At 50.5% G+C, this 13,504-nt stretch overlaps 2 protein-coding genes across 4 annotated transcripts; both read left to right on the forward strand.

The window, feature by feature from the left end:
* The first annotated feature begins 1,842 nt into the window (after window positions 1-1,842).
* Window positions 1,843-7,562, forward strand: gdpd3a (glycerophosphodiester phosphodiesterase domain containing 3a). 3 transcript variants are annotated; one of them, XM_030341920.1, is made up of 12 exons: window positions 1,843-2,032; window positions 2,509-2,601; window positions 2,854-3,013; window positions 4,305-4,347; window positions 4,523-4,658; window positions 4,755-4,800; window positions 4,997-5,115; window positions 5,438-5,527; window positions 5,851-5,984; window positions 6,421-6,480; window positions 6,754-6,805; window positions 7,080-7,562. In XM_030341920.1, exons 3-12 carry the CDS (start codon window positions 2,875-2,877, stop codon window positions 7,218-7,220), a joined length of 960 nt encoding a protein of 319 aa, XP_030197780.1. In that variant the 5' UTR covers window positions 1,843-2,032; window positions 2,509-2,601; window positions 2,854-2,874; the 3' UTR covers window positions 7,221-7,562. The 3 variants fall into 3 exon arrangements, with proteins under 3 accessions (XP_030197780.1, XP_030197797.1, XP_030197789.1); XM_030341937.1 differs by lacking the exon at window positions 2,509-2,601 and having other exon boundaries at window positions 1,913-2,032; XM_030341929.1 differs by lacking the exon at window positions 1,843-2,032 and having other exon boundaries at window positions 2,436-2,621.
* Window positions 7,563-8,329: 767 nt separating this feature from the next.
* ypel3 (yippee-like 3) lies at window positions 8,330-12,852 on the forward strand. The gene is made up of 5 exons (XM_030341956.1): window positions 8,330-8,719; window positions 9,678-9,796; window positions 10,274-10,317; window positions 11,274-11,382; window positions 11,772-12,852. Exons 2-5 carry the CDS (start codon window positions 9,680-9,682, stop codon window positions 11,859-11,861), a joined length of 360 nt encoding a protein of 119 aa, XP_030197816.1. The 5' UTR covers window positions 8,330-8,719; window positions 9,678-9,679; the 3' UTR covers window positions 11,862-12,852.
* Window positions 12,853-13,504: the final 652 nt, after the last annotated feature.

Here is a 13,504-nt window from a genome sequence, read left to right on the forward strand (position 1 = left end):
TTCTCTCTCCCCCCCCCCCCCCCCGACATATGTCTGTCTGTCTGTGTGGGGGGGTGTGTGTGTGTGGGGGTTGGTGTTCTGTTGTTAGCTCTCTGGTCCTCTTATGTCTCTCCCCGTCCATCTGTCTCATGCTTGGGGGGGGGGGGGGGGGGGTTGATGATGAGGATGTTGTGCGACGGTTAACAGTGCGCTGACACACCTCGTCGTGGCGTCTCCAGGTGTGTGCGTCTCCCCGCTGTGCGCTCCAGAGTTGTGTTTGACTGCATGAGCGTCTTTCTCTGGACTAACGCTGCTTACTCCCCCCCCCACCGCTCACACACACACACACACACACACACACACACACACACACACACACACACACACACACACACACACACACACACACACACACACACACACACACACACACACACAGCATTTGTGTGGCCGATTGCACTTAAAGACAGATTTCTAAAGGCTTACCTGATGCAAGGTCCGTTTCCTGATGTGGTTTTAAACGTTCTTATTAATGCTGTCGTTGGTGGGGTGTTGTCTTATTTTTTTTCTTTTTTTACACAAAAAGGGAGTTATTAAAGTTGTATTTTTTTTCTGTTTTAATGATTAGTTTTTATTTAGAGTCATTTCTCTTATGGGTGTATAACAATAATTGGCAATGTTTCAATCTTTCTATATTTTCCCCCTCTGGTCTTATAAGGAAGTTTTATTCTAAGAGAATATGATTTGATTGTCAAAGATGAGTTCTAAAGGGTTATAGTCTGTATATTCTATGGTTATTATACATATATTAAATAAAAATCCTCATACTGTTATCGCTGCCTGGAGTTAACTTTCTCTCGCACTCACGGATAATTTACCTCGAACTCGACGTTTGAGGGAAGTGTTTTTATTTATTTTAACCTTTTATTTAATCAGGTAAAACTCAGTGGGATGATCTGTTTTTCAAGTGAGCCGTGTGCAAGAGGGCAGCATGGAACAGACAATACATGTCTCATATAAACAATACGCATAACTTACACACAATTAAAAGACAGTTAGGGGGACTTCAAGTAAGGATTTACACAGTCCCGGGGGGCGTGTCCCGGAGGGGCGTGTCCCAGCAGGGGGCGTGTCCCGGAGGGGCGTGTCCCAGCAGGGGGCGTGCCCGGATGGGGCGTGTCCCAGCAGGGGACGTGTCCCAGCAGGGGGCGTGCCCTGAGGGGCGTGTCCCAGCAGGGGGTACAGGCCGCAACACGGAGGCCGGGTTCCCCCGATGACCAGGAATGTTCCCCACAAAGCCCTCGCCAAGGAACGCCTGCGCCTTCACGTCGGGACGTAAATCAACTTCGATAAACTTCAAGAGACAAAGTAATACTCTTAAAGTTGTGTTTTTGGGTCGGATTAGCCCAGGAGGTAGAGCAGGTCGACTCTTAAGCAGAAGGTTGCTAGTTCGATTCCCGGAGTGTCGAGGTGTCCGCCCTGAGCGAGACGTGTGTCCCCTGAGATGTGTGCATGAATCTGTGAATGTTGGGGCAGTATTGTAAAGTGCTTTGAGTGGCAACCGGTTACAAAGGCGAAGTATAAATGCAGTCCATTTATCCTTTCAGAGAAGAACTAATAGTCATAAACTTAACGAAGCCGTCGGCTACCGCTGAGGTGACAAAATGATAAAACACCTGCCATGAGCCAACGGATCGTGACCAAGGTGAACGTGTTGGAGCCGTGCGACCGTGTCTCTCCGTCCGCAGCGCTGCCCCGGGACTGACCTCGGCTCTAGAAGCCTCCAGGCCGAGATCCACCGTTCAGTTCATTCACCAGGCTGTTGACCGCACAACAACAGAGAGCCGCAGTACTATGCTGAGGCTGCAGTCGGCTTTCACCGGCCTGTCCTTCTGGAGAGCCCAGGGTCAGTTCTGGGTTTACAGCCTCCATCCGCGTGGCCTCTCCCTCGTCAAACACGCTGCTCACCTGTTCTAAGAGAAATACCTTCCCGCTTCACTGAGGGTCCAGCAATCATTTACCACCGCTGTTTCTTTTAACCACGCTGACTAAGGTATGAGTTTCGACATGATTCCCGTTCTGTATCGAGGCTTATGGCTGCAGGAGCACGTTTCATGAACGTTTGAGCCCCAGTCTTCAGACGTCCAGAGGAAAGTGTCTCGCACAGCAACACATCAGCCCGGTCTCAATCGAAACCCCTAAAATAGAGAGAAACTACATGGTCGTACACACAGGAGGGAGAGATAGAGAGAGAGAGAGGGATAATGTGAGCGATAGTGAGAGATACTGTGAGAGACTGAGAGAGATAGGGATAGAATGGTCTTACATTAACAGATTTTACAATCCGTTAGGACCTGCCAGGACACACAGAGACACACACACACACACACACACACACACACACACACACACACACACACACACACACACACACACACACACACACACACACACACACACACACACACACAGGGGAGAGCGTTCTAGGCTGACTGGGACCTGACTCCTCACTGCGGTTTTGCCCCTCAGCGGTGGGAGAGCTTTCCAATAACCGGTCGGACCGGTTTCTGACATCCTCTCTTTCAGGAGAAGAAGAAAGTTTCAACATTCTTCAGCCTTCAGGTGACCTAGTGAGCGGCGAGGTGAGGCGCTGGTTAATGTTTAGAGGTTACTGGTTCGGCACGGAGCTCCACTCGCTGCAGATCTCTCTGAGCGCCGGGCGTCTTCAGCGCGTCTGAATTCTGTGGTTTCATTCCTGATGTTTGGCTTCTGACCGCCGGCCGGACCGACCAGCCACCAGCAGGGGTTCACCTGAGCAGCCTGTTCTGTATCTGTGTGTGTGTGTGTGTGTGTGTGTGCGTGTGTGTGTGTCAGCGTGCCCCCCGGTCCCAGAGGATGAGCGGGCTGCTGTTCCTGGTGTTCCCCGTGCTGGGCGGGTACGCCCTGACCTCGCTCTACCTGCTGAGGAACCCCCAGCTGCTGCACCGCAGGAAACGCACCGCCTTCCACAGCCGACACATCTCACACCGAGGAGGTAGGAGGGGGGAGGGGGGGGGGGGGGGCACGGGGGGGGGGGCTGGTCTGTCTGCTGCAGAGGGATCTACAGCCAAGAGACTGTAGAGGAGATCCTGTTTGCTGGAAGGGGATTGCGGGCGGGAAAAGATACGTTGTGGTCTTTGGGAAGAGACGGAGGTGAGCTGAGGAGGAGGCGGAGGAGGAGGAGGAGGAGGAGGAGGAGGAGGAGTGGAGGGGGAGGGGGAGGTGAGGTAAGGTCAATTTGGAGGAGGAGGTGAAGAGGAGGTGGAGGAGGTGGAGCCGCTGGGGTTCACAAGGAGCCTCGCTCACTCCTCTGACCCAGAGCAGCAGCAAGGCAGCAGACCAAACGCTCACTAAGCCTTCTGCAGCGGTCCTGAGAACCTACTGGAGGTCAGGGAGTGAGATGGTCTCTCCTCTGAGGGAGTGAGACGGTCTCTCCTCTCACTCCCTGAGAGGGTCTCTCCTCTCAGGGAGTGAGACGGTCTCTCCTCTCAGGGAGTGAGACGGTCCTCTCAGGGAGTGAGACGGTCCTCTCAGGGAGTGAGACGGTCTCTCCTCTCAGGGAGTGAGACGGTCTCTCCTGTTGGTCTGATCAGTTCTTCGCGCCCCATGCGGTCCTCCGAGCAGTTTGGTGGACCAGCCACACATCATCAGGCTTCAAGCCTCCTTGGCTGCACAAACAGGAAGGGAACACACTGACCGCCTCCCTCCGTGAAGCTCAAAGTCCTCCCCATGGTTACACAGAGGAGCCGTCACATGGTCCAGAGAGACGCAATCTGGTTGGTCCACTTGTGCCCTATATTCTGTTTATTGTATTTAGTCTGCACAAATGTGAGAGTACAAATCGGGCTCCCTGTGAGGCACTGTAGCAAGACATATTACCCAGAGTGCACTGTTCGATGAGAGTCAGACGCAGGCCTTGGTCCTGTAACATATCCCATGAGCCCTAGCGAGTGAGGGGGGAAGGGGTTAGGGGTCCATGTCTTAAAGGTCCCATGGCATGCCACCAGGTGTGGTGTGGCTAGCCGTTACAAGCCGTTTTGGGATTCTGCCCCTTATGACATCACAGGTGGGCGTGTCCACCTAGATGTGTGCTGGATTGATCAGTCTACCAGCCTACCCAGTGGACTGTAGCAAACGTGGCTCGTCTATCCGTCACACGTCGAGGTGGACACGCCCACCTGGTGGCATGTCATGGGACCCTTAGCGTCGTACCCACCCACCCCCTTCAGCCCCCCCTGTTACTGCAACATGTTCATCGCTGGCTTGTTGTTGTTTGTCTCCTCCAGGATGCGGAGAACGGATCGAGAACACCATGGAGGCCTTCCAGAAGTCAGTACGCGCACACGCACACGCACACGCACACTCACACATATGGTTGGGGGTCACCTGACGGAGCCGGTCTCACCTTGGTCTATTCTCTCCTCCCTCCTCTCTCCTCTCTCCTCTCTCCTCTCTCCTCCCGCCTCTCTCCTCTCTCCTCCCTCCTCCCTCCTCTCTCCATCAGCTCAGAGGGGCTGGGCACGGAGCTGATCGAGCTGGACTGTCACCTGACCGCCGACGGTCACGTGATCGTGTCACATGACAAGAACCTGCTGAGGCAGACGGGCCACGACGTGGACGTGTCCTCCCTCAACCTGCAGGTCAGAGGTCACTCGGCCCTTAGGTCAGAGGTCACTCAGCCGAAGCAGCAGGCGTCCTCACCTTCAGTGTCTTCATGATGCGTGTCTCTCTTGTAGGACTTGCCGCTGTATAAGGAGAGGCTGGAAGTCACGTTTAACGCAGGTTTGTGGGATTTATCTTATCTTCATATTCATGTCTTCATTATCCACAATATGGGCGAGGCAGTCTGTTTCATATGGGCCAAGTGTGTGTGTGTGTGTGTGTGTGTGTGTGTGTGTGTGTGTGTGTGTGTGTGTGTGTGTGTGTGTGTGTGTGCACTCCGAGCCTTCCCTGCTTCTGATTGGTCCCCCTCCTCCAGGTCAGGTCAGCAGCGGGGCGGACAGGAAGTTCGCCCTGCTGGAGGACCTGTTCAGGAAGTTCCCCCGCATGCCCGTCAACGTGGAGATCAAGGAGCTGAACTGCAGGCTGATCCAGAAGGTACCAGGAGGGGTGGGATGATCTTCCTGGGGCACTGGGTCCTTCTCGGCCCCGGGATGACCCAGAGAAGGAGTGTTTGGCTCCTGGTTTAATCAGTCAGTCCCTCTGGACGGCAGCATGCTGAGCTAGGAGGGTTAACTCACCTAACCACGCAACGTGCTGGATCTCCTCCATCTCACTCAGATATCCCAGTCTCTAGAATCTATACTAACTGTAAGAGTGGCTGCTGCGGGTCCTGTACTGAACAAAGAGAATCCCACTCCATCATAGACACTGTGTGTGCGTGGACAGGGAGGTGAAGTCTCTCCGGAACTCTCCGCAGGTGTCTGAGCTGGTGAGGCGCTATGGCAGAGAGCACATCACGGTCTGGGCCTCGGCGGACCACAGCATCCTGAGGACCTGCAGACGAGAGGTGAGCTCCGCCACGGTCGACCCCCTCCGGGACTCTGCCGTCCGGGGGGGTTAGAGACTCAGCCTGAGGGACCCAGCTGGTACTCACAGGCTCACACGCTCCCTCCCTCCCCCCTCTCTCACCCCTCCCTCCATCCATCCCTCCTCCCCCCCTCCCTCCCTCTCTCACCCCTCCCTCCATCCCTCCCTCCTCCCTCCATCCCTCCCCCCCTTCGTCCCCCTCTCCCTCCCCCCTCCCTCCCTCCATCCCTCCCCCCCTCCCTCTCTCACCCCTCTCCCTCCCTGCCTCCCTCCCTCTCACCCCCTCTCTCCCTCCGTCCCCAGAACCCCTCCATGCCGTACAGCTTCAGCATGAGGCGAGGTGTGCTGCTGCTGCTGCTGTTCTACAGCGGCCTGCTGCCCTTCGTCCCTCTGGGCGAGAGCTTCCTGCAGTTCTACCTCATCCCCGTCATCAACAGGTGGGTGTGGTTCACTTATGGATCATGGATTCATCTCTGTGTCTTAATATGCTAAATGAAGGGGGAGGCAACGTCTAGCAGCTTCACAAGATGATCTCATGCTCATCTTTGAGTTTCTGTGTGTGTGTGTGTGTGTGTGTGTGTGTGTGTGTGTGTGTGTGTGTGTGTGTGTGTGTGTGTGTGTGTGTGTGTGTGTGTGTGTGTGTGTGTGTGTGTGTGTGTGTGTGTGTGTGTGTGTGTGCTGTAAACAATCTTCACCATGTGTTCTTATTGGTTATCAGGTCTGTGCTGCTTCAGCTGTGAGAAGCTGATGAGGTGAACGTGTGTGTGAAATATAATGCTGAAATTCTCTCTCTCTCTCTCTCTCTCTCTCTCTCTCTCTCTCTCTCTCTCTCTCTCTCTCTCTCTCTCTCTCTCTCTCTCTCTCTCTCTGAAGGACGTTCATACCTGAAGAAAGAATCTTGAAAAACAAGCTGGTTCTCCTTTTTCTAGAGAAGTAAGTGCTGAGCTATCGTGGTTTTAACCCCCACTCCTCCACACTGGTTACAATAACCTGGTTACCATAACTTCATCTGGTTTCCTCACCAGTCTGGGTTTCCCTTTGCGTGTAAACACACTGATTGATCGAATCGGATTCGAGTTTTACGTTTTGCTTTTCCTTTGAAAAATGCATCGGGAAAAAGGGCCCTGGGTAACAGTTGCTCCAGCCTTTAAAAGATAAGTGAATAGTAAAGAAATATAAAGACTCAAATCATCTCCGTCCTCCTAGGCTGACGATGAGACCGAGCCTCTTCAGACACCTGGCAGCCCGCGGGATCCAGGTAAGAAAGATGTCTGATCTCTCTCTCTCTCTCTCCCTCTCCCTCTCTCTCTCTCTCTCTCTCTCTCTCTCTCTCCCTCTCTCCCCCACCCCCTCCCTCCCTACCTTGCTCCTAAAGTACACAGGTTCTGGATTTTTTTCTCCATTAAAATATATATTTTAAAACCGTCCAAAACAGATCTAAAGCTCCTCAGAAATGCAGGGTGTTGATTTATGGTTCAATGCTGGACCTGTAATTATTACTTAATGCTTAATGGAAGGACTACCTGCTGTAGGTCCATTTGTTTGTTTGCAACGAGGAGCGGGACATGGAGACGGCGTTGGGACTGGGCGCCACGGGGGTGATGACGGATTACCCCACACGTCTCACCAACTTCCTGTCCCGCCTCAGACCGCAGGAAGCTGACCCACGCTGACTCTTCTCCGAAGGAAGAAGCTAAGCACGATGCTAAGCTAATGCTTAGCAGAAGTAGCCCACCTAAATGGGTACATGCTGGTTTGGATGCTTCTGAATAGAGTTCAACCTAGATGAATAACGGTGAAATAAAACAATGTTGAAATGTGAAAGAAAGCACAAAGACTAAAGGTTCCTTCTTTTGATTAAAAACTAGTTATTCCCGCTGTGCGTTTAGTGGGGGTTCTGGAGTACAGAGGATGCACCCAGTGGTTCGATGGGAATGTGTACTGGTTTGACTGGTTGTTTTGAGGGTTGGGCCTTGATGATTTTCTGATAAGAAAATAAATATGACGTCATTATGGATTTTGTTCATATTACTTAGTCTAAGTTCTGTGGCGCAGTTGACCTATAGAACATTAATAGTTACATTTATAGGAGAAGAGTTACAAACAATCTGAATTATTTTAATAATCCTGTCCTCAAATTATTCTGTTTATTTAAAGTTTGTATTTCCATAAGTACGTAGGTAATGACCTTTTCGAGTCTAGCAATCTGGTGAAATGAGGGACACCTTCTGTTGACCAAAGAGGCGTTTATGTGCACAATATACTGGATGTCTTCTGAGTTTCCCCGTGGTCAAAGTCTGCACACATTACTGTGATAATAATCAACCAGCTTCCTGCTGGAACAAAGCAATTCTTTTTCTTACTGGGCTGGCTGTGCATTGCAGTGCGACCTGTGTGTTTATACAGTAGGTGTGAGCTCATTAATCGCTGTTAATCTCTCCAGCGCTGACATTACTACTCTTATGACCACAGGAACAGAGTTCTGTAATGTTCTTTAACAAATGAGCATACCCTACTAACAATACCAATCTATCTTCAATTAAAAAACATTGCTTTTGTTATCCGTGCTTTTATCTTTTCTTGTATTTAAAAACACAAATTATTTGGTCGTGCAGAAATAATACTGTGCAGGTGAAAGTTTCACTCCAATATTTTCAGACTGCTGCTCTTTGTACCTCCGAGGCCATAACAAGACAAGCATGTGAGGTCCGCTCTCATTGGTTGACCTATATTCCGTCTATCAAATCTTCGAATGCTATTGGTCGGCTGAGATGTGTTTTGCACTAGGTGGCGCGGACGCACTTCCGCCAGTCTGTGTTTTGGTAAACAAGGATATTTTTTTCTCCCGCCACGGCCGCGAAAATAACCTTTCTCGAGCGAGACGACGTTGAAATATTAATTAAATAACGACATCGAAGTGAGTTTCGAGTTGGACCAGATCTGTGAGCCAGGGGTGTGAAGGGGCTGAGGGATCTGTTGGAGGGATCGACTCCCGAGCGATCCTTTATGTGTGGATCCGCAGCGCATGGTCTGCCCCCCCCAGGAACAAGCAGCTCTCCGCAGGGTCCCCGTGTTTCTCCAGACGGCTTAACAGTCCATCGGATGACGGTCAGCTAACCCACGAAGCCCCACCGTGAAAACCCCACTATCCGGGTGAAGACCCCACTATCCGGTCAGTAGGAAGCGAACAAGGAACCTCCTGCAATGCGCATCTGACCTCGCTGCCTGCAGCAGGGAAACAATCCACCCCCGTGATAGATGCTAGATGTTGCATGCACGTCGGAGCTTAGCTACAGCACATATCGGAATTAGTTATGACATTAAAGCATGGAGGGGGGTCTCATGTGACCGACTGTTGTTGTGTTGGAGACGAGATATTGACTTTGCAGGGGGTCGCATCGCATGTAATACAGTAAAATGCCACAAGGGAAATGTACTAATCCGGGTTTCGCAAATTAAAGTAGACTAAAATTAGACAGGCTCATGCTCTTATAGGCTGTTGTAACAGCCGCTCGACCAGGAAGACTTCTCGGTGCATTTTGAGATTAAGGTCGTGTGGCAGTCGACCGGGTACGAGTATTTTCACATAGGCAAATACGAGCCAGTTGCACTTACAGATAGGAACCCTTCGTGATTAGACTAATGGATGTGGAGAACCGTGTTGTGTGGTACAGAGGCCTAAAGCTGGTCTGCTAGGATTCTACTCTATTACCACGGGTGAACTGTTTATAAAGTTGGAGAATTCCCAACATTTACATTTAGTGCATTTATTCAATGTTTTGTTCCGGTCAAAGGGGTACTTCGATGAAAAATCAGAACATCTGTCATAGAGCATTGCGATGCCTTTTCAATGCCAAGCATGATAGATTGATCAGGTCTTCACAAAGCAACATTTACATTCAGGGCATTTGGCAGACACTATTATCCAAAGCGACTTACAATAAGTACGTTGATCAGAAGAAAGAGAAACAACTATATATATCTCCTCACAGAGATAGTGAGGATAACAACTCTCTTTGTTTTGTAAAAAAGACTAAAGACCCTTCATCAAGAAGTCTCCGTGCATCGTCCCGTGTTTCAGAAGGCTCAGAGTGTCATGTGATGGTTATCCTCTCTCATCGTCTCCTCAGACATGGTGAAGCTGACCAAGGCCAAGACCTTCCAGGCCTACCTGGACTCCTGCCACCGTCGCTACAGCTGTGTCCACTGCCGCGCACACCTGGCCAACCATGACGACCTCATCTCCAAGGTCAGTCGCCCTCGCCCCGCCGTCCAGCCTTCTGCCGGACTCCACGGAGAGTAACCGTCATCGTGGAAACACGCGGCAGACCGGCTGCCAAAACCTCAGCTGCCTCACTTAGTGTGTGCGATGATGATGATGATGATGATGATGATGATGATGATGATGATGATGATGATGATGATGGCACATGGATGTGCTGCGCTTAAAGCTGTTTGTGCACAGGCCCAATAACCCCTTCATCCCGCTATGCCCTTCATCCAGCTCACCCCTTCATCCAACCCAACCCCTTCATCTAACTAAAAACGAACCCCTTCATCCAACTAACCTTTTCATTCAGCTGACCATTCCACATGTTGGCCAGCAGAAGAGGTAACCCGACCTCCTTGAAGAGCGGCGATGTGTGTGGCGGGCCCACGTGCCACGGCCATGTTGAGCTTCATGTTTTCAGTCCCACGGTTGTGACCTCCTCTCTGTCTTCTGCAGTCTTTCCAGGGGAGCCAGGGACGAGCCTACCTCTTCAACTCTGTGTGAGTATCTCAGCTGCTCGCTCCCTCCCCCACACCTTGTCTGTAACCTGTGAAGACTCCTCTGGGTTACCATGGCTACCTCGAACCGTGTCTACGGGTGAGGGAGGCGGGGCTGCGGGGAATTCTGTGATCCACGCCTAGTGAAGATAATGGAACTAGCGTTCACCCCGACCCACAGGGTCAAAGTCCACAATGCCTGGATGGTTTGTCAACCCCTGTCTCGTGATACACGCCAGTGAGGGTGTCTGTGAGAATAGATGAGTGCTGAATGCATTCTAGTGTCAACATGACGCCACAGAGCCCGGCGGGACAAAAGAACGACTCCTCTTTGGGAGTCAAATTCCCTGAATAAAAGTCATTCTTTAACATGCATGCCTTTTTATAATCGCCTAGAAACCAGCAACATTTGTAAACAGGGAATCTATAGTTGGAGCTTTATTTAGCTTTTTGTTTACGCAACCGAGGTTGTGTAACAGAATGGACTTTGAAGTGAGATGTCAACCCCAGTTAGTCAATCCCTCCCCGGGACAGCAGCCCCCTCCCTGGGTGAGTATCCCCCCTCCCTGGGTCAGTACCCCCCTCCCTGGGTCACTACCCCCCTCCCTGGGTCACTACCCCCCTCCCTGGTTCAGTACCCCCTCCCTGGGTCAGTACCCCCCTTCCTGGGTTAGTCACCCCCTCCCTGCGTCAGTCACCCCCTCCCTTGGTGAGCCACCCCTCTCCCTTGGTCAGTACGTCTCTATTCGAAGGACCCTCCGTCTTCCAGGACAACAAATGTATTGTGAAAGAATGATTCATTCCAGCATTCTAAATCAATCAGGGTTTTGACGGAGAGATATTCTGCTTCTTGCGAAACGACGCTACTGTGTCAACAAGAGAGAAAGCGAAACCAAACACAAACAGAGGTGAACAGTAGACCAAGCTCTGTCTGAGGGTGTTCTGTGGGCGCGTTGCAGCGTGAACGTGGGCTGCGGGGCGGCCGAGGAGAGACTGCTGCTGACGGGGCTCCACGCTGTGGCCGACATCTACTGTGAGAACTGTCACACCACCCTGGGCTGGAAATACGTGAGTGGCGCCGGGCCGCGTTAGGGCGGAGCGATTTGGGGAAATAATCAAATTGGGATTTATTTCGACCAATATTGCAATTGTGATTTAGTATGCGTTTTTTCTTTTTAAAGTTCCTTATGATCCGTATTATTCACCCAACAATGATTACATCATTCTAAAGTATGAACAACAGACCATTGGAATCAGTCAACATATATACTGCTGTTTCCTTTAGGACAGGCTTATGTGTAGAGATGAATTGATGCATGAATTGATATTATTACATCTTTATTTAGTAATAATGATATTATAACATCTTTATTTAGTAGTAATCGTCCAGCCCTAGAGTACAGCTGGACACCCTTTCAGTCTTTGACCCAATGTTCTCCACCCCCTTCCCTCCCCAGGAGCAAGCCTTCGAGCTGAGCCAGAAGTACAAGGAGGGGAAGTTCATCATCGAGCTGTCCCACATGATCAAGGACAACGGCTGGGACTGAGGGCGGGGCCGCGGGGAGGCACGCCTCTCGCCCCCTCAAAGCTCCACCCCTTTCGACCTTAAAAAAGGGTTTCAGTGTCGCTTCATCAGCAGCTCCGCCCTCAAGCCGGCGCTCGCGCCATGCCCCGCCCCCTTTCCCCTCCTACAGCTTTCCCGAGAGTAGCATGTGATGCGAGATATATCTCTATATATATATACCCTTTCACCGTCCATGTGTATTGTATAGTCCAACGACCACCGGAGCACATTTGCTTGTCTTGACCTAATTCAATAGTATCGCTGGGACCGGGAACCACGTGGAGGCCAGTGAGAGAAAGACCGGGTGATGGAGACACACACACACACACGGTGTGTGTGTGTGTGTGCGTGCGTGTATGCATGTGTGTGTGCGCGTGCGTGTAGAGTGGATAGTCTCACTCTGCTGGGAGTGACGTCATCTAAGGATTTAAAACATTGAATCATTTAATCTTCGTACAAGCTGGATTCGAACGCAGGCTTAGCTTTTGTTATTTAGCAGGTGCGCTTGGTGGTGCACCTCTTCAAAGCCCGCTGGGCGGATGTCGGATCCACCTGGGCGACCGTGAGCAGGTTCACGGAATATTCTGTCGATTCTCCTTCTTTCTTTTTGCATTGCTGTTTTGTAATCAATTTTTTAAATCAAAGTGTATCAAAGGAATGTTAAACGTTGAGGTCTCTGCTGCGGCTGAGCCGACATGGATGGTAAGGGTCGTCTGCCCGCGGGAGACCTAGTAGAATGAAGTGTTGTCCGCTGCAGCAGGGAACACGCTCACAGCCTCCTCTGGGGGACATCGAAAATAGAACTCTTTTACTCTTGTGTTGATGTTGTCAATCATAAGTCATGTGAGTTACATAACATGGAGAGCATTCACCTGATTATGTTAAATCGGTAAGACTGCAAATGTTTGGACTTTAGCATATTTATGTTGATTTTTAATGTCGGCTACATTCATTAAAGTGGATATTTTAACCAACACTTTGTTTTTCATGGGATTTGGCAGGCGTGGAATATCTGATCCTGATGTCAGAACTGGGCATCTAACCCCAAACTATACCTTATTTATCGGAGTGTGACAGTACATTGATTGTCCAGCAGAGTTCGCTGTTCGCCTGCAGGTCGTGAGTCCAACCATTGACTATAGGGATGGCAATATGTGGATCGCTGCAACATACGAATAATATGAATGAGATTAAATATAAAATGATATACCTTTATACATCGACTATTTTGCATGTTGAATGAATCGATTCTAAGGTGATGGAATAATACGAATTTTAAATTGTTAGAGATGGAAAAGACAACGGGATTTTAAAGTCTGAAGAGATCTTGAAGTCCCATGATACAGCTCTGGTGAAGTCCCATGATGAGCTCCATGATGGAGCTCCTGGTGAAGTCCCATGATGCGCTCCATATGGAGCTCTGAGCGCCTGACGATGGGAACACCGTGTAGAACTCATCCTTCCATGAGGTCCCCCAGCATGATGTGTTACCTTTGGAAAACCAATGTTCCCAGTTCCACAACGTTATTTTCAATATCTGGATAGTGGCATCAAAAATACACAATGTAATTTGTTTTTGTGTAAATCCACCGCTATTTAAAGAAGCACAATAGCGCCATCTAGCAG

The sequence above is a fragment of the Gadus morhua genome, chromosome 2 (genome assembly GCF_902167405.1).
Source record: "Gadus morhua chromosome 2, gadMor3.0, whole genome shotgun sequence".
NCBI classification, from domain to species: Eukaryota; Metazoa; Chordata; class Actinopteri; order Gadiformes; family Gadidae; genus Gadus; species Gadus morhua.